This window comes from Haliotis rubra, unplaced genomic scaffold (genome assembly GCF_003918875.1).
Source record: "Haliotis rubra isolate DU_JTF1 unplaced genomic scaffold, ASM391887v1 Scf316, whole genome shotgun sequence".
Classification (NCBI taxonomy): domain Eukaryota; kingdom Metazoa; phylum Mollusca; class Gastropoda; order Lepetellida; family Haliotidae; genus Haliotis; species Haliotis rubra.
This window is the reverse complement of record NW_025766987.1, coordinates 839,839-862,121: the sequence shown is the minus strand read 5'-3', so window position 1 is coordinate 862,121 and position 22,283 is coordinate 839,839. Positions and strand designations below refer to the sequence as shown.

General features: G+C 38.3%; 1 protein-coding gene across 1 annotated transcript; it reads left to right on the top strand.

The window, feature by feature from the left end:
* On the top strand, window positions 1-17,170 carry LOC124283453. The gene is made up of 10 exons (XM_046719517.1): window positions 1-195; window positions 985-1,153; window positions 3,266-3,414; window positions 4,840-4,957; window positions 5,746-5,804; window positions 6,918-7,038; window positions 9,281-9,360; window positions 11,456-11,525; window positions 11,869-11,955; window positions 15,557-17,170. Exons 1-10 carry the CDS (start codon window positions 85-87, stop codon window positions 15,619-15,621), a joined length of 1,029 nt encoding a protein of 342 aa, XP_046575473.1. The 5' UTR covers window positions 1-84; the 3' UTR covers window positions 15,622-17,170.
* The last annotated feature ends 5,113 nt before the right edge of the window (window positions 17,171-22,283 follow it).

Here is a 22,283-nt window from a genome sequence, read left to right as displayed (position 1 = left end):
AAGCCTCCCACACAAAATGTAGTTTCGGTCTACCGGTGTTCTCGAGCTACACATTATGAAATAACACAGGTGTCACCTGACAACATGGCCGATGATCAACCCCCGACATCGTCTCCAAGAGAAGGCTCCACCGATTACACACAGTATGGCATCACGGATATCCCCAAATATACGACACTCACAGCGTTCGGGAAGGTAAACAACATCGAGACATCACCAGTAATGTTGCAAAATATGGGTGTGACCCTTCTCTCATCCATCACTGGATGTAAACTCTGCACGTGAATTATATCATACAGTCTTTCATGAACTATTTTCATTTATGACGATTGAAAAAAACAACAACATTTAAAATATGCAGTAAGGGACCGTTCATAATTTATGGCTCGGGAGGTGATGATTTAAGGGAGGGGAGGAGGGGTCACCCAGTTTGTTGGAGTGTGTGTGCGTGCGTGCGTGCGTGCGTGTGTGTATGTTGACATGTAATATAGAAGGGTAATTTATCTTGTGCATGATATGGAGGGGTGCCACATACTTTGTACATAACTTTTAAGATGGAGGGATGGAGGGGGGGGGGGGGGTGCATTCACACTACATACATTTGTATGCTTCTCCATAAATTCATCAACACCACCTTTAGCCATAAATTATGCATGGTCCACAAGGGCATTTTGTACAATGTATATGGTCAGAGATCATGCATCCCTACCCTATGAGAAATCAATGCCACGCATATGTAAACACGTACATTGCATTATTGCATTACTGCATTACACATTTGGATATTTTATTTAATCCTCTAAATCTTTCAGGTATTTTTGACAAAGTAAACAAAAAATTAAAAGTCCTCTTGTGTGAAAAAAGAAAGATGTGTATTCCCCTTTCCCCAAATTGTACATCTAATAATGTATTTGATATATTCATATCGATCTTTATGATAATGTAACAGTACAACTCTATAATTATTTTATTTGTTTGTTTTAGACAAAGACATTTGCAGGCCTGTATCCAAAAGAATGGGCATTTCTGGTTGTATCGACTATCAACATCTTGGCAGCAGTAGGGCTGACAATCTATAGGCTGGTAGTGGTGGTCGAATCTGACCCCGAGTCATCGGATTTCACCTTCACGATACTCCTTCTTATCAATGCTGGTAATTATCATTCTAATGTGTGGGGCTGTTGTCTAGTGGTTAAAACGTTCGCTCGTAATACCAAAGACCCGGGTTCGATTCCCCACATGGATACAATGTGTGAAGCACATTTCTGATGTCCACCGCCATGATATTGCTGGAATATTACTAAAAGCAGTGTCAAATTAAACTCACTCACTTACTCTAACTTGAATGTATGAAAATACTCAGATTTGACTGGTCAATCGCAGGATTCAAATTGAGAAAAACACCTCAGACTTGGTTTGCATGGAGCTGGGAAAGAAATTGAATGCAACCATTGACTGGGCTAATAATAGAATACTTTGATACTTTGACCATGTTTAAGGGTGTTGATTTGATTCTTCATAAATATATACCCGTGAAGGTCTGGGTTAGAATAATGATCTTCAGTAACCCATGCTTGTTGTAAGAGGTGACTAACGGGATCGGATGGTCAGGCTCGCTGACTTGGTTAACACATGTCATCAGTTCCCAATTGCGCAGATTGATGCTAACGCTGTTGATCACTGGATTGTCTGGTCCAGACTCAATTATTTACAGACCGCCGCCATATAGCTGGAATATTGCTGAGTGCGTCGTAAAACTAAACTCACTCACTCACTCTTCATAAATATGCACATAATAATCAGCAAATGTTGAAGAAAACAACTACAGTTTCAAAGGAATTGAAGATTCAGTTTATCTCCTGTGGCATCATATATCAATGCAAACAAGATGAGAATGCTACTTCCAAAACATTCTTCTCTGGAAAAAAATGATCTGTCTTTGTAACTTTGGTAACCAAAGCTTTTATGTGCTGCAATCTTTGAAAGTTTGTTTACACTGAGATTATTTTATCTAATGTGCATCATGGGGAGATGCATTAAAAGAAATATCTTTCAGATTCTGCTGTCCTCAAAACATGAAAGTGGTAAAAAGTAGGGCTGTAATGAATACACTATGTTGCGAATATGATACGTATCACGAATATTGGGTAACGAATACGAATAATTATTCATGAATACAATATTGTAGTTAAATGATTGATGCCCAATATGGAAAGCCCATGTTGACAGTGTTAGTTTGTCACAGCAATAACCAGTCATCTCATGACACTCAAATTTGGTATGTAATAGTTATAGTTGACAGTAACATGTCCGCACTTGGCAAACTAACATGACTTGCGCTACTACAAGGCAAGTACATAATGCATTCTTGCATATCTCATTTTGAAAAAGGACATAAGGGTTCAAGTAAAACACAATCCATTAAAAAAATTGTAAATATTCATGAATATTTGGTTCTGGTGACCACAAATAACGAATTGAATTCATGAAGGGCTATGGTTCGATTCACCGAATATGCGAGTGAATCGTAACAGCCTTAGTAAAAAGTAACATTCGTAATGCTTGCAATGCTAAACTGCCTATAGATAGTTATAGTTTAGCATTACAGACTGCACCTGTCCTACTTGCTTTACAAATCAGCAGACAGTAGTAGTAAATTTTGTAGAATCAACAAAAATATACAATTATAAATTTTTAATCATGCTGCTAACCTGAAAAAATGTTTCAACTTTCAACAATTTTGCATCAGTGTTATATAAACTGAACAGATTTTTGTGTATAAATGTAAATGAGCTTACTTTCATACAAGCCTCCTGGTAGGTGAGAAACTAGAAGATGCAAGTTTTTTCCTATATTTCCACCTTGTATTTTCCTGTAAAGGATTCAAATAGCAGGTTAAAAAGGCATAAAAGATCCAGCTGCACAAATAGCAACATATTCATACAACTTGGGGCGGTGGGGTAGCCTAGTGGTTAAGGCGTTTACTCATCACACCAAACACCCGGGTTTGATTCCCCACATGGATTCCCATGAGAAGCCCATTTCTGGTGTCCCCCGCCATGATATTCCTGGAATATTGCTAATAGCGGTGTAAAACTAAAACTCACTCACTCATACAACTAATGCAGGCAAGCAGGTTAGTTGCATGTCACACCTGCAAACCAGAAAATAAAAGAATTTCCAGTTTATTTAATTACTTTAAATAGCAAAATCTCATTTTTCTGTATCAGAACAACATATTTTCTGTCTTTGTTTCCATGTTCAGGTTTCAGTGCCTTCTATGTCATCCATGGTGTGTTGCATGAACGTGTGTACGAGCTCTACGCGCTGATAGTGGCCATCTTGGTAGTGACCATGTACTGTGTACTGGAGTATGGAGCCTTCAACAAAGAAGGGCAAACAACAGTCAAACTGGTAAAGATAAATAGTTATGTCAGATAGTTGACAGGTTAATAACTAACTGCTTAGATTGTATAGCGGCCATAAAAATTCCAAATCCCATGCTGGGATTCGAAATGAAATTTGCATGGTGAGATTTTGGTGTTTTTTTCAATAATTGCACCAAGTGCAACCTGGCTTATAGGTTTGGCTGCACCATCAAAATTTCAGTTGCACCATAAAGTAATGTCACTGGTTCTAAAAAGTAACATACATACTAGGGCTGTGCAATATAACCCGTTTACCGGTATTTACCGGTTCGGACATGAAAGCAATACGTATTGCGATACGCTGATTGAAAACCGGTATTTTGACATGCATTCGGAAAACTTCGTAACACTCGGAATCTTCGTATATTTCCGTTTTATAAATTGTTCCTTTCCTTTTTTTGTTTGTGCCAAGTATTATTTACATTTTTATTTTGTCATGATTAAGAGTTTTTATTAAAGCTTAATCAAGCATGGTGATATGCAATATATAGCAATATGAAAATTCTCTGCAATACCCACCCCTAATACATACTTCTTTAGCAATTTTCATAACAAGTACCGGTACTCAGTATCAGATACATTCAACAGAACCTGACCCCATGATGATAAATGGTGAATGATTCAGTTTTTATTTTGCATTACCGTTATTTATAATGTTTGATTACTGCAACAAAACTGATTTAAGAGTACACAGATATTTCTGCTGATAACAAGTCACATATTGCTTTGAGTCACTTACTTCGAAATTTAAACACACAATGACAGCTGTAATATGTTGGAGGATTTATTGTTACCTGCAACGGGTGCAACCTGTTACTCAAGGTAACCTGCACCAGGTATTTTTAACATGCACCGGTGCAGGTTGTGAACAGCGAAATCTCACCCTGATTTTCGATTTCATAATCCCACATCTGTTGATATTGACATGATACTTGTGTGCAGTTAAAAACTAAAGCATGTAAGATTTCACTTCATTTTGTCTTTAGGGGCATGGGTAGCACAGTTGCCAAAGGAACCACAATTCACTGTACAGAGTTTCCTCCCTTTGATATTTCAGACACTTATCATTGTGGGTTCTAATCCCAGTCCGCCATGATTTTACTTCTGGTGGTCAGGTTCGTTGACTTGGTTGACACATGTCATCGTATCCAAATTGCATAGATTGATGCTTGTGCTCTTGATCACTTGATTGTCTGGTCCAGACTCGATTATTTACAGACCGCCGCCATATAGCTGGAATATTGCTGAGTGTGGCTTAAAACTAAACTCACTCACTCACACAGCTGAAAACTTGTTTCAAAATGAAATGTGTTTTTATTTCAGGAAATAGATAGCTTTTTTGAACATTCTCACTGCAGGTGTGCTCAGATACTTGTGATTTATTTGTCGTAAAGGTGTGTTCTATTTTCAGGTCCGTCTGATCTTAGTGTGTATCTTAGCACCACCAAACATTTTTCTAGCCTGGGCTGTTGCAAAGGACTTTGGATATCTGGAATTTAGAATAGTTGGCGCTTCAGAATATCTGCAACGTTAGTATCAGATCAATTCGTCACTTCTTTAAACCACTTAAAGTCTTCAAATCATAACCTGTAATATGTATTTGGAATATCTGAGTTGACAGTGACTCTTTTTTCAGTTAAGCTGGAATGCCATGGGTCCTTGTTATAAAAAGCCTATTGTTTAATGTTCAATGCCTTAGATTCCAATACTACAAGGACTAACCTAAATGACCCCATGATCTAGTGTTGGGAATTGGTTGAAATCTCAAAATTGATGATTGGTTCACTACCAACGAGCAATCATCGAAGAAAATTGGTTAGCGTCATGTTTAAGATTTTCCTATCCAGGTTGTTATTGCAGATAAGTATAACGTGGATCTCTGTTTTTTGTTATATTCAGAAACTGCACAAATTGCATTTGCAAACTTCACATCCAATGTAAAACGATGCAGCTTGCTAGTTTAAAGTGATGACTAATATATCATGAACATAAACTTCCTGGAGTCTTCAAGAAATATTCAATCATGACTTTTCAGTAAGAGTTTTCTAAGAATTAAACACATTTTCAGGCCCTGTTAACTTCTAAGATATGTTCAGTCATCAAGTGGTTCAAACTCTAAAATAGTAGTTACAATATCATTTGTGTTCGATTATGAGAAAATGTGATCGATTGCTTGGTCGTTTGGTCACTGTGACCAACCTTCGATTATTTCAAATAATCAGACACCACTAGTATAATCCCATTACTTTGATGACTGAGAGTGATTTTTATGACATTTAATTCTTGTGTTAATGTTAAACATACTTATGTTTTTCAGATCTCTACAAACAGGCCTCCATATTTTCCTGCTTCTTGAAATTAGACTTGCAGGCATCGGTAAGATGTTATTTATCACATATAGAATTCATTTATTGTTTGACCAACATGAACGATCAGCTTATACTTATACTGAGTTTAAAATAACATTCACCTTGTGTGGATTTCACGTGATCAAATCTCAAAGAACCATATGGAAACACTGTAAAAGTATCTCCAAACTGAAGGTCCTTAGGGGTCACTGGACAGTGGTCAGTATTGTGGTCAGTTGTATTTTTGGTTTAGCATGAAATGTCGGGACAAAAGGATTCTGCTCTTATTTCAACGTGTAATTTGTGTGTGGCAAATACCCAAAACTGTCTGGCATTGTTGTGTTGTTAAATGAAGCTATAAATGATGTTAAGGAGATTTTATCACTGTTGTTTTACACAGTAAATTACACTGGTTTTTGTGGTTGATTTATGCTGAACACTATTCTCCAATAGGACACTTCTGAATGACCAGTTCAGCTCTGGATTAGAATTATCTTCAGTAACCCATGCTTGTCGTAGGAGGCTACTAACGGGATCAGGTGGTCAGACTTGTTGACTTGGTTGACACGTGTCATCGTATCTCAATTGCGTAAATCCATGCTCATACTGTTGATCACTGGATTGTCTGGTCCAGACTTTACAGACTGCTGCCATACAGCTGGATTATTGCTGAGTGCAGTACTTAACAACATAGTAACAAAACAAAAAACACTCCCGAATGGAATAACTTGAATAAACAACATCTGAAGCAGTGTCCCACGAAACAAGAAGATGATGTCTCATATGTGTGGACCCGTGAAGATCCGGGGTAGAATAGGTCTTCAGCAACCCATGCTTGCCACAAAAGGCGACTATGCTTGTCGTAAGAGGCAACTAACGGAATCGGGTGGTCAGGCTCACTGACTTGGTTGACATATGTCATTGATTCCCAATTGGGCAGATCGATGCTCATGCTGTTGATCACTGGATTGTCTAGTCCAAACTCGATTATTTACAGACCGCCGCTATATAGCTGGAATATTGCTGAGTGCGGCGTAAAACTAAACTCACTCACTCACTCATATGTGTGCCAAGACTGATCCACACACTGGCAATGTTTTCAATCTTGGATTACATACATACATATTTTTTACATTTCTAGGTAAGCTTTGTGGTCCTGGCCTTGAAGGAGGGAACGGACATCACACTGCTGGAAAAGATCAATCTGGGTGTTGGGATACCATACACACTTTTGTGGTCAATACTGGGCTGGTTCGTGGTGAGTGTTACACATGTTGTAAAAATGTAATGAGTTGTGTCTGCACCCAGTGGTGATGGGGAAATGTGGAGAGATAGGCTATATGAATTTTGAACTAATTTGCAAAACAGAGACTGAGTAAAATTTTGCACCACTTTTAGCAGTATTCCAGCAATCTCTTGTGGGAGCAGTGACAATCTATATTTTTGTAAGTCTTAGGGGGGGTTGGGTAGCTTAGTTGTGAAAGAGTTCGCTTGTCACGCCGAAGACCCGGGTTCAATTCCCCACATGGATGCAATGTGTGAAGCCTATTTCTGGTGTCCCCTGTCATGATATTGCTGGAAATATTGCTAAAAGTAGCGTAAAACAATACACACTCACTCTGTAAGTCATTGGCATGTTCTGTGTTGATTTCTAAGCCCCAGCCAGACATGACAATAAGGGTCAAAGGTGACTTCTGTACATGTGATGCCCTTCAATGTTGTAGATTTTGAAGGATGTATTTGTTAATGGTGTTGATAAGGATGTGGCTCAGTGACAGTCGACATCATAGGTCAATCCACTTTATATGTTGAGTAATCAGTCACTGTAGTGGTATGGCTTCTCCTCATGTCAAGTGGAATTTATGAGTGCCACATCCTGAGCCTGTGCTCTGTGTGAATAATGTAGGTTATTGAAGCAGTTGTGAATATTTGTAGTAACTGGTCATGGCAGCAAGAGATTGAATGTTTTGTAAAATGTCCTACCACTTTGGTAGATGGAGGTGAGAGTTTTGTGCTAGCTAGAGTTATCTGCCCTTGCCCAATTCTCAAATAAGCATCTGACATGGCAGTGAGCAGTTCATCAAGATACATCTTGTTCCTTTCCACACACAATCTTTTAAGATTGTTGTTAAAGTGCAGCGCAATTTGAAACCATTATGTCCTTACCTGAAGATCAGAGTTAAAATTAGTCTTCTGCAACCTATGTTTATTGTAAGAGGTGATAACGGGACTGAGCGTTCAGGCTCCCTGATTTTGTTGACAGGTCATCGTATCCCAATTGTGTAGATCAATGTTCAGGCTGATGATCACTGGATTGTCTGGTCCAGATTTGATTATTTACAGAACACAGCCGCGCCATAAAGCTGAAATATTGCTGAGTGCAGCGTTAAACAACAAACATACAAACTAAGAAACTCATGTTTTTCAGTGGCATTTATAAGTTGTACATTGATATCCAAGATATTTTTATGGATTAAAAATGAGAAAAATTATGGTGAGAAAAATTAAAAAGAAGTTTAATTGTGAGAAAAATTAAAAAGAAGTTTAATACAGTGAGAAAAATTAAAAAGAAGTTTAATACAGTGAGAAAAATTAAAAAGAAGTTTAATCCATAAAAATATCTTGGCTAAGAAACTCATGTTTCAATCCAAATGGTAATAAATGTAAATTTTAAATTTTTTTGAAATAATGTGAGTGGACATGAGTGAAAACATGGCAGCACTTCTAAAAGTGCGGATGAAAGTCATATTAATTAATGCACCTAAAGGTATCCCAGCAGTGAATTACACTCGCGTAACCTTGATTCGTGGATATAAGGGAAGTATGGCAAAAATCATATCTTAAATGCATGATTTCATTTTGTATTCTCACTGATTATTTTATTCATTGATTCAGCAAATTGATATGCCTTATATTCCACTCGTGAAAGAAACGTTTGTCTACCGAAGCCATTTGCAATCATCACCCATTCGGGTGCCTCCTGGTTCACCTTGGATTACGTAGTCGGTTCCTTTTTATCACTGTTTATGATAGCCCATTACAGTAAGTATTGACACCTAGGATAGCAGACGACGAGATGTGAGAAGGTTGGTGCTAATGGTATCTTTTTTACTTGACATTTTGTAAAAATAAAATTAGTGGTATTAGTGGCATTAGTGATCTTGGGCTATTTATCTCAGTGCTGGACAATTAGAATCGTGTATTTACGTGTAATGCAGAGATTCGGAACATTTTCGTCTGCGAGGCATGGCATTGTGTGTACATCAAAAGTACCACTTCGTGATGTCATACGAGACTTAATTTTCGAAAGAGCATGATAATTACCACAAACCACAAATCAAGGTTATCCACGAATTTAGGTTATGGTTCTGTAACTCTCATATGACACAGTCACACTGCACTGAATGTGATGGAAATGAATCTTAGGTAGCAGTAACCATGGTAACAGTTTTTGTGTGATTTACATTATGATGCAGTGTTTCTTCTCTGTCACCAGCTGCGCAGGGGAACTGAGGGTGTGGGCGTGGGTGTTTGCTGTGGCCGGTGTTGTCAAGCCTGCATACTATCTCTACAAAGTTATTAAAGTAAGTACTGGAAATATCAATATTGGAAAGAAATAAGAACGCATAGATACCATTATTTCAGTAAATTTTTCAGTCACTGTATTTTTGTGTGTGTGTTTTTGGAGGGACAAGGTTCTTTTGAACAATGATTACTTAGAGATTGTGTATTGTTTGTTTCACTGAGGTGTGAGTTTAACAACCGATGTGAAAAATGTTTGTAGTGGACATTTACAAAGTTTTAACATGTATTTAATGTCTCATTCCTTACCAGCCAATAAGAACAAACAAATGAAAAAGTGGCCAGTATAAAGTCAGTCAAGTCAAGTTATGCAAAGAAACAACATAATTCCCATGAGCATTAATGAACGTTTGATACTCTCTGTCACGTTCCTGTGTTCATAGGAAATTGCAAAAATATCAATATATTATCAATAATGAAGACATGGAAAATCTTTGTCATATTAGTAAAATTTACTGAACATTTTGAATTTTTATTCAGGAATTAAGATGTGACGATTAGCCACTAAATATTGCAAATATGCATTAATAAATGGTGATGTAGGGTGCATCAAATATCGTAAGAGTGGAATTGATTTGTATCACGAGGGGTGATGAATACTAGGGTTGCAACGATTTGGTTCGATTCATCGACAAATCGAATCTGACACCTTAGTTTTGATTTTCAATAATCATTATCACTATTTCGATAAGATATTTGAATACCAATTTAAATTATTTCCACACAACCCGAACGTAAGTTTGACTTAAACTCGAGCAGTTTGGAGCACTGAAATAAGGCGAAATGTGATTGGTTGACTCGGGGCTAATTAGAAAATGACAATTGTTGTTAGTAGACATCGCCAAGATGACGATGGATTTCATGATAAAAAAGCCGACTCTGAGAGTTAAATGAAATTTGATGTTTTTACTTATATGAAGAATCGAAAATTATCGAACTGAGGGTCCAATATTGAAAATCTAATCAAACCAAGGTCTGGGTGAAATGTTCAGCCCTAATGAATACAAAATCTATCCACAAATACAATGACAATCCAGTAGTTGATGTATTATTGTATTCAGTAAAACAGTAACAAATTATTTGACATGGCTTAATTTATCACAACAAATGTGGGACAGTTGGGTAGCCTAGTGGTTAAAGTGTTCGCTCATCGCGCTGAAGACCAAGGTTTGATTCCCCACATTGGTACATTGTGTGGAGCCCATTTCTGGTGTCCCCCTGCCGTGATATTGCTGGAATATTGCTAAAAGCGGTGTAAAACTAAACTCACTCTGGTACAACAAATGTTACAACTTGACACTTAAAGCCTTATGTTTGGGTTGATTGGCAACTTGGGGATTTGGCAAAGAGACACAAGTTATGCCATCACAATGCATGTATTTATATCTATTTTGTATATATAATTTCAAGTAAAAAACTCTTTCTTAAAACATATATGAATATTCCTCTAATGAACACGAATAATGAATCAAATCTTTGAAAGGATATGATTCATCCAAAATATCATGTGAATCGCGGAAGCCCTAAGGTCACTATTGCAGTTATTGATGATGATGATGGTGGTAATAGTGATAATGATGATGATGATGATGATGATGATGGTGGTGGTAATAGTGATGATGATGATGATGATGATGATGATGATGTGGTGGTGGTGATGATGATGATAGTGATGATGATGATGATGATGGTGGTGGTGGTAATAGTGATGATGATGATGATGATGATGGTAATAGTGATGATGATGATGATGATGATGGTGGTGGTAATAGTGATGATGATGATGATGATGATGATGATGGTGGTGGTAATAGTGATGATGATGGTGGTGGTAATAGTGATGATGATGATGGTGGTGGTAATAGTGATGATGATGATGATGATGATGATGATGGTGGTGGTAATAGTGATGATGATGGTGGTGGTAATAGTGATGATGATGATGATGATGATGGTGAATAGTGATGATGATGATGGTGGTGGTAATAGTGATGATGATGATGATGATGATGATGATGATGATGATGGTAATAGTGATGATGATGATGATGATGATGATGATGATGATGATGATGATGATGATTGTTATCGCCATAGGTGTATACAGAGCTGGCGGAGGACCATGAAGCCTTCAGCAACACCATCGTGTACTCCCTCCTGGCTGCAGGTAACTCCCACAGATATGTGACAGTCTACAAGTTGTCTCAGTAGACCCAGCCTGTCAGCATTGTTCTGTTAAGGCTCTGGGAAGCCTCAAATGATAAGTGTTGAGTAGCATCATCATGATCAGCAGTGTGCTAATGTTCTTCAACATTGGTTATTTAATTGTATCAGTAGTAAAGGTAGGGACTTAATTAACAAAATGTAACAATATTCTGAGGATTATGATTTTACCTGGCAAAATATTATTTATGTGACTGACTCAGTGTTGATTAATCCCTGGAAATCATGATGTACAGGTTCATAAATGGTGATGCATTTGATGATGATGATGATGATGATTGTTGCAGGAGCTATTGCGCTGATTTCCTGGTTCATTCTCATGGCAGAGCTGATCGTTGTATACAGAAACTTTGGCAAAGGTCTCAGAGAAAGAGGTAGTTTTTTATTCTTGTCTCTCATATGAGAGAGAGAGGAAGAGAGAGAGAGGGGAAGGAAGGAGGAAGTGAGCAAGTGAGCCGTGGGTTTCAGTAAGCTTTTTTCCCTCATAAAGCAGGCACACCAATATGTAACTGGAATGCTTTGTAAACTGGCATTAAACCATACTCATTCCGTGCTTGTTTCTTGTACATGACACAATGAATGCTGATTCACCATCACTTCAGTAAATTAATATAGTTTAATAGTCCTTATTCTGGTCCAAAAAGGATGTTGGGGAATCCATAATGATGTTATGTCACTTAATGGGGGATCGGTGTTGGCAAAAGCTTCCATTAAGATATGTTTTGATTACAAAAATGAAAAAAATAAATTATTGCTTAATGTCAACCGATTTGTAACCCGTGCTCTTTGCACAGGACCGCACAACACATCTTGCATCGGTTCTGTAATTTTGTGATTTCTGTGTGTGTGGAGGGGGAAAGAACTTTTGAACACCTCTCTTGGTTTCTTTCTTCCAGGCACCCGAACTAACTCAAGATCTCATCCTCTTCACTAACAACTGTCATGAATTCTCTGTTTCAACTGAATAATCAACCTGGTTGTATGAACTTAATAGAGATATGTTTTTGTTAAGCGAGCATGATTGAGAGTTAACAGATTCACATTTTTTTCACAAAATAATTGGAATCATAGAGGGAGCTTACTGTTTGTTGCTAATAGTAAATATGTCAGACCAATTGTCAAAACAGGGGATGTGATTTTGCCTAACTTTATTCTAGATGGTGAAATTCTAAATTAAGGTAAGCGGAATGGAAGGCCCCCTCTACCCAACCCGGTCTACCCCAGTTTCTACAACACCTTCCATCCTTCAGCTGCATTTAAGCTCCCACATACACGTAACACATTCCACATGTCAACAATGTATAAGCACTGCTGTTGCACTGTTAGTTTGTCATTTTGGCACATACTATGAGAAGGTCAGAGGTCAAGGTCATGTGCTGGAAAAATCTCTGTGGCTATATTCTTTCAAACTTTATTTTATGAATTTATTTTTAGGCTTAAAACATATCTGAATAGGTGAATTGAGGTGAAAGTGGGTTTAACGTCGTGATTGAGAATATTTCGCTCATATGACGATGCATGCGTGTGTATGTGTATGTGCGGCTGCTTGTACTAGCCCAGACTTAAGCTGTTTTTTTTTTATAGTGCTAGCCCACTGAGATACCATGCCGCAGTGAAGCATGAATACCCCACTCAGACACATTATACTGACTCCCAGCCGACCAGTCCTTGTTGTACCCATTAATGCCGAACGCCAGGCAGGGACCAACAAGTACCATATTTTAACGTCTTTTGGTATGACGCGGTCAGGGATCGAACCCGCGACCTTCCGCTCTCCGGGCGGATGCTCTAACCACTACACCAAGGAGGCGGTTATATCTGAATAGGAGTATCTTTTGAAAATGTTTGGTGCAAAATAGGCCAAGTTCAGTGTTCAGGCTTTTAAAATATGGTTTATCATTGACAATATCCCTGACAGAGTTACCTCTGCAGACATATGTCTTTATAAATCCTGCTACAGAATGATTTGAAGTACATGGTAATCAATGATCAAACATTGAGCAATGTCTTTACACTGTAGTGTGTCTAGTTTTGTCACCTGAGCATTCAACATTTCCACAAATCAAATGGAGAACTGAACCATTTTGTAGGATGTTTCAGACATGAAATAACTAACAATAATGTATAATTGCTGCACATCCCAATCCCTAGATTTGATGTATGTAATGCTTTTAAATACATTCCCTCCCTTCCTTCTCTGATATTATAGGCCCTAAATCTGAATTTGACCCTGTGTGCAGGATAAGCAAAGTATTTGACAAAGGGTTCCTAATGTTGATGAAGGACAATCCTGTTCTATGTGAAATATAAGTGGCGAGGCCCTTTCCGTGATCATAAGAAATCTCTGCTAAGATGATTACTTTGTGTTCTAGACTGTGTTCTTGAGTCTCTGTAAAATAGTTATGATACCACGTTTTCTGAATAAAATGTCAGGGCATCTGTCAGAAACACATGCAAAGGCAAGTCAATTGTTCATCTGATAAAACACAGCCATGCATTGTACAAGTTTAAGATGTTCAATGGGGAATTGCTTTCGACAACGATTTTGTCACAGATACATAGCACTAAGATTGTTATCCCCTGCCATGCGTTTAGTGCGAAACGCGGGATACAGTATTAGGCTCCGTCTGTCCGTCCGTACGTCCGTCCGTCCGTACGAATTGGAATATCTTAAGAACCATTGACTAGGTTCTTTTCAAATTTGGTACCTAGGTTTATCACAGTATAAGAAAGATCCCAGTCAGGTTTGGTGACCTTGACCTTTATTTCAAGGTCACAAGGGGACTTTAACGTTTTACCCTTGTCAGCGAGATATCTCAAGAACCGTTCACTGGATTTTCTTCATATTCAACACCAAGCTTTATCTAGGGAAGGCGCACGGCCCAGTCGATTTTGGTGACCTTCACTTAATTTTCAAGGTCATGGTGACACTTTGAACATTTCAGCATGTTAACCTGCATGTAAAGATTGTCAGCGCGATATCTCAAGAACCATTCACTGGACTTTCTTCATATTTGACACCAAGCTTCATCTAGGGAAGACGCAAGGTCCAGTCGAGTTTGGTGACCTTCACGTTATTTTCCAGGTCACGGCGACACTTTGAAGATTTCAGCATGTTAAACTGCATGTTAAGATTATCAGCGAGATATCTCAAGAACAGTTCACCGGATTTTCTTCATAGACTTTCAAGACTTCCCTTGAATGTTTTACAATAAGCAATTTCTTTATATTTCGTACACTATGACATTCATGTCAAGATCAAAGTGAGTCTTGAAAACTATTTGTGAGTTTGAACAACTACAGATCAAGATATCAAGAGAGGTTGACTGGTTATGTTTTTGTTGACCTTTAACTTCATCTTAAATTACAACCTTCACTTTCATTCCTTTTTAAGTTTCATTTGATAATTTGCGGCGGGGATTATGTCACCTTAGTGACAATGCTTGTTATTGTTATTATTAGGGATGCCATGATACATCGATACATCGATACAATTAGCGATTCATTCAAAACTGTATCGATATTTAGTTTTGAAAGTATCGGTTTAAATATGTTTATGTATCGTTTACATTTTGCAATTGTGGCACATTTTTTGTGGTATGAGAGTTATAAATGATTATTTTTCGTGCACAAAGATGGGAAAATTATAACTTTTTAATCTCTGAGAATAAAAAATGTTGATCTTTTCATGGACAATTATAAAATATGAAATATTAATGTTCAAAATGTAACTAAATTTACGCAATAATGCCACCAAAATAGGTATCGTGATAAGCATCGAATCGTGACATGCCTATCGTGATGCGTATGAAACTTATGTATCATTACATCCCTAATTATTATACCAGTTATTACCATGGTTACGGTGACTCATGAAAAATGTCAATAAACAATGAAGATCAGTGGGATATATGATTAAAAGACATGACATTGCAATAAGTAAAATAAAGTTAATTTGTTGTTTATTCCTTGCAGCTTTTGAAGTCCTTGCAACAGAAAACTCCAACTTGCTGACAGGAAGAAGGTCAAGGTGGCAATGATTCAAGGTCAACAACTTCCATGATTCTGGTTGCCATGGTAGTTGGTCAGAAGCTTTTTATAAACACAAGCAAATCTGTGATGTAGGTTATTGTGCTGATGTGCTCAGTTGACAAGCTTTCTGTTATTTTGAAAGAATGATCTTGAAACAGCCCTCAGAACTACTGTGGCAATATGTTACCTGTCTTCTCAAGTCTCTCTGTCACTTTGATGGAGTTGTCATCAGATGAACTGATGAAGTTGTCTGCAAGTTACTTTGATCTTTTACATTCATGTTTCTAAACCATTGTTCCAATATTCTGTTTAGCTTTAATGTTGTGGTGATATTCATTTCTTATTTTATATTTAACGTTTTCCAAAATATATTTTGACATTCCTTTTTTAATATGTATTTTTAACAACTTATCCTCATCAATGTAACAAGTAAAAAAATAATGTTTTCCAGATATATTTTCATATATTTCATCAAAAGATGTTTTATTGATATGTGAATAATCAGTGGTAAATATCTAGTCGTTAGAATTGTTTTATTCATTTATGATAATCAATACAATACAAAAGTTAGTCCCAGTGAATTTCATTGCATATACAATGATACACTATCTCCAGGCTCTTCACCAAACAAAGAGATCAAAATACCATTCAGATGTATCTGTTGTGTTGAAAGATTCTGAAGATGTGGGTGTGAACTGGTCTTCAGCAACACGTTTGTGAGAGGCAACAAACTTAATGGGGTGGTCTTGACATGGTTGCTACATTTGATCATATCCTAGCTGTGTAGATCAATCGTCAAGGTGTCAATCACTGGATTGTCTAGCCCAGCACAGAGTACTGACAGACCACATTCATACAGCTGGAAAATTGCTGAACGTGATGTTAATCAACAAAATATGTCTTGAAATTATTGTTTTGGTTTCATTTAAGTATTATAGTTTGTCAACAGTCTACAAAGAATTTATGAAGAACCTTGATCATAATCATTGGTATATTTTAATTGAAATATACATTGTCAGTGACAGGAAGATACGTGTGATGATGCAGGTATTAGATCATACTCATCATAAAGGTACTGTATAGTTGTATATTGTAACTAGCCACCCACGCCACCGACCAAGGAGTGACAGATACATGGCAGGTATATAGCATGCGAGAAGCGTCTGTGCTGGCAATCAGTGTTTGCCCTTAACCCTGAAAAGCTGCAGGCCCTAAGGACCCAGAACCATAAAAGAGTTGTGGGTCCTGATCAGAATGTGTAGGCCCGATATTTTAATATGGAAATAACACTCTTAGTTATTTGGGATGAAAAAGCTGTCGGCCAAAAGGACCTGCAGAAAAGAAAAGCTGTGGGTCCGAGTGGTTTTCAGTTGGGTTAGGGCCTAAGGACCGACGTTACTTTCGAACGCTGGTTGTCATGGGGAGTATATAGCATAGAAGAACAGCCCATATCTTAGCATGACAGGTATATAGCGTGCTAGAAGTCCGTGGTTGTATGGCAGGAGTATAGGACTCTAGAAGATCTGGAGACACTGACAGACGTACAGATAAGCTGCGTATCTGCGTAAATTACGCAAATAGTTATGTGAAAACTCTATTCCTATTATGTCTGTTGTGTACAAGTTCGCTTTAATATTTGTAAATACTCAATAAATTTTCAAATTACAGATCAAATATGAATAACAAACACGTAAACCAACATTTAAACTTTACTATATTTTACAATTAATGGAAACTGGCAAAATACCCAAATGAGTTTGAGTCAGGTGGGTACAATTTATTTGGTTACTCAAAGGAAAATTAGGATACCCAATTGAGATGAACACAAGCGAGTACATAACTCAATGACTCAAAAAGGTATCTGTAGCTCTGCACTGATAAACAACTAGAATGTGGAAAAAGAGTCTGCTCAAAACGATGTACTGATACACGTGTCACATTCATATGACATCAGTTCGTCAGTTTTTTGTCTGGAAGGCAGTTGAGTTACAGAGTAATAGTAGACTGGTATGAAATTGCAATGCATGTGAAAATGTAATCACATTTATGTTCTTCCTTGTTCTCAGAATGTTGTCTGTCCCATTAGGGACCGTTCATAACTTATGTCGTGGGGGTAGGGGTGGGGTGATGATGATGATTTTAAGAGGGGGTCACCCATTTTGTTCTGGGGAGATAGGGGGGTCATCAATTTTGTACACACGTACTGGGGTGGGTGGGGTGTGTTGCATCAATTTTGTACATATTATAAATGTTTAAAATTATGCTTTGAAATTCTGGGAAGGAGGAGGGGGGTCATTGAATTTGTACATGACATGCGGGGGTCACTTATTTTGTACATAAATTCTTTCTTTCTTTTTTTTTTTTTTGGGGGGGGGGGCATTCACATTGTACATGCTTCTCCATAAAAATCATCATCATCACCACCACCCCACCCCAGCCATAAATTATGAACGGTCCCTTACTTTCATGTATATGATTAATTTCCCGCCAGAAGTCCCTATAATTGAAGGTTGTCCTTGAGCATGGTGAGAATAAGTATCCCACAGGCCGTGAAGGTATCATCGTCTAAAATCTCCAGGTCCAACTTACACCGACACTCCTGGATCCATTCCCGCGATATCAAATTACCCACCCTTGATTTTCATTCGAGAAAATTTTATTTTCCACCCAACTCCATCTACTTCACGAATCAGAATGGTCGGTACGAAAGCATTTGTGAGTTATCTCCCTTACCCATTTCCTTTAATCCGTATCTTGAAGTTTGATTGGTCGGTGAAATGTTAACGACAATCAAGGGCGGGTTATCTACGATTACGAGACCCACAAGAATATATATATCTCGTTAGCGTAGGTATTCTGAAACGCGTTACCTGGAGAAATAGAGGATGTGAAAGTATGTTTGGTGTTATAAAGGTATCCACTTTCATGTACCGGCTCATGCTGTAATGGCGCACTTGTCTCTCGCCCGTCCACCTCTACCTCTCGTGATACATATATATGCTCCCGTTATACGCTCATAATCCACTACTCCTTATGTCTTCTAAACACATGTTACTATCTGTATACTTGCATATTGTTTATAGAGCGAAATGTCCCACCCTTTATGCCTGCTTTACATCTCTCCCCATCGACTCCAAAGGCCCCCACTGCCGGTCAGAAAATCGATGAAGTAGGCCCCGGTTTAGTATCCACATGCCTCCTACAGACATCGGAGATATGGACAAAAGCTTTAATTTGATACTTGTGAAACCTTTAAAATACGATATAGTCATTGACGTGTGCGTAATTGTCCGGTTTTTCGATCATGTCATCGTATTTCTGTGATGAACCTTTACATATTATATAGTAGGGTGTGTGGATACTAAACCGATTTTCTGACCCTCAGTGGGGGCCTATGATCGACTGACTTTGTTTTGTCTGTTAGAGGGGAAAGATGCCTCAAAATACGACATACAATTTTTCTTTTACAACTTGTAGAAATAGATACATACAATGGCATTGAAAGTCCTGTACGTATTTTGAAATGTGCAAAATGATTTTGTAATGTTATTTTTGTATTGAAATACGTTTATTTTACATTCAAATTGTTGTTGTACATGTATTGGTTGAAGCTTGAGCCTCGAAAGCCATTCATATTCAGAACCTATATGGCGCCGTTAGTGAAGCCGAAACAGTCTTATAGTAATAAACATCTTGATTTATCTAACACACAGCTGGAGTAAACAGGACAGCAAATGGATGTTTAAATCATCTGCTATGAATGACAAATAGGCAGAGTTGTTTCCCGATTTGTTTGATTGGCATTTTAAAAGTTGATGAATAATAAGAAAGGTATTATACTTAATAGTATGGATAAAAACTTCTTTATTGTGTTACGATGTGAAGGTACAGATTCTTATACCGTTGTCAAGCAAGAATTATCCATAAAGTATCATACATTTCTTAGGCTTTTTTTTCCCTTTCGGGCTTTCTTTTATACGTTATAAATATATAATCACATGTATAGAGATGAAATAAAAACAAAATTATTTTAGATGAGTTATATAACAAACATTCAACAGTCGTATATCTGTCAAGAGACGAATCAAAGATCTTATCCGAGTATATGCATATATAGATGCTATAGATGTCTAACTATTTTGAAATGCACAACATGGTTTTGTAATAATTGAGAGAATTTGTTGATGTCAATTTTACTGTAAAGCTTTGTTATTAAGGTTATGTAATGTTATATTGACCCATGTGTATTGTAATATTCCGTTGTTGTACATGTATTAGTGAAAGCTTGAACTTCAAAATGGTGCTTTGACTTGTCACGATACTGGACAAGACATTAAAGCAGAAACATTTATAAATACTGTCACTGTACTTCCGGTGACGCTAGCCTTCATTGTTGGCTACACTCCACAGCTTCGGAACATGCAAGCCATTGCTGCAAAATCGACTGTACTTGCTTGAGCTGAATTTGAATTTTGATACATTTCCTTGATGAAATAAAGCATTACTTTTAAGCAGTTCTCAATTCTTTCGAGCTACTTATGGCGGTGTCGGAAAAGCGATATTTTCATTTTTGTATCAGATGCCGACAGTGCCAGATGGGGTTTTAAGGGGGAACTTCTCCATCAAGGTATACGCTATCACTGGCGTAGTCTTAGTATTTTATAAGGTAGTTGAGCTGTCATAACCCTAGAAGTACTGCATTACACCCAAGTACTGTGTGGCGTAGTCAGCCACGAGGCTGCAGGCGTTGACAAACGACAAGCATTACCGTTTAGGGCGTCTTTTATATATACACCTGGAACTTAATTAAGCACCCCCCCCCTATTTTCTGGATGATGAGAAACAAAACTTGCTGTAACTTTCTACTATTGCAAAGATAGTGTTGTCAATGGCTGACTATTACAAGAAATGATGCACAAGGAATGTCACATGCTAACATCTGATGCGTCTGGCATCAGTATCGGGTGTATCCCCACGTGCTTGATGACAGCTTGAATCCTTCTCCTCATGCTACTGGAAAACCTTCTGATACGATCAAGTGGCAATTGCCGCCATTCTTCATGCAAAGCAGCTTCCAGCTGTGCAAGATTCTGGAGAGGGGTTCTCTCAACCTCACACGGCGTCCAAGAAAGTCCCAGATGTGCTCCAAAGGATTCAAATCGAGGCTCATTGCTGGCCAAGGTAATGCCATGATAGCCTCATTCTGGAGATGTGCGGTCACAGCACGTGAACGATGCGGCCTGGCGTTGTCGTCCATGAATATCGGGTGAGTAGCCAACGGATGGTTGTCAAAGTGAGGCACGACAACTGGATGGAGAATATCCCGGATGTACTGCTGACCATTAAGATGTGATCGGACAGTCACCGTTTGAAGTTTACAGTAGTGTGAAAGACAAACCCAGATCATAACCGATCCTCCACCATGAGGAACAGTAGGGTGGATATTCCTGGGCACGTAAGCAGTGTTTTTATGCCCCCACACTCCCATTCGACCATCTGTAACATGGAGAAGGAACCTGCTCTCATCTGACCAGTGGACCCTCCTCCATGTCCTCAGGTTCCACTGCCGACGGGCCATACACCACTCCAGACGTCGTCTCTTAAGGAGATCAGACAGAGCAGGACGTTTGATGACTCTTCTGAACCTCATACCAAGTGCCCTAAGGCGATTTCTGACGGTTCTGGTGGATAATTGTCTGTAGGGGTAACCACAGGCGCTTCAAACCCGAACTTGTGGCAAGGGTTCTCGCCTTACCAGACGTGCCAGGCTGCGATCATCACGGGCCGTTGTCTTCCTTGGTTGTCCAGGCCTTGAACGATCTCTCACATCTCCTGTCATCTGATGTTTCGGACAAGTCGGCTGATGACCGAGTGACTGAAGCCCAGTTGTCGTCCAATAGCTTTGAAGGACATGCCTGTTGCATGTATGCGTACAATTTGCCACCTGAGTGCTTCAGAAAGTCATCTCCTCGCCATTTCAGTATTTATTAATGGAGACAGTTACAAATTTGTCTGCTTTTATACCCATAAATTGCATATCAGAGAAACTGAATTTTGGGAAAAGTGTGGGTTGTATGCTTCACGTGCACAAGGGATGCGTTGTGACGAGTGCAAAGGAACTGAAACACCTTTTTAGACTACTAGAGATGTGTTGTAATACAGAGATATCATTCATGTTTAACGATGGTTAACAGTTGCTCTACTATCATGAAATATATCAGGGGGTGCTTAATTAAGTTCCAGGGTGCCGTTGTACAAAGCGATCTTAGCGCTAAGGTGACCTTAACTCCCATTCATTAACGTAGACTTAAGGTAGCCTTAGCGCTAAGGTCGTTTTGTACAACGGCGCCCAGGTGTATATATATAAACGAGTACCGTACTTCCGTCCGTCCATCCGTCACACTTTGTCCGAAGCATATCTCCTCAACAATTCGTGATAGCTTAACCAAACTTTGTACACATGTCAACAATGATCCCTATATGTTCCTTTTGGCGGTTAGATCCAGAAATGAATTTTATTTTTTGCTGTTTCCATGGAAACATGACTTAGGATGTGACTATGAGGATGTCATCTTGTCCGGAGCAGATCTTCCAAACTATACATGCTAGCTTAACCAAACTTGGTTCATATGTCAAGCATGATCCATAGATGTGCCTTTTGGTGTTTAGA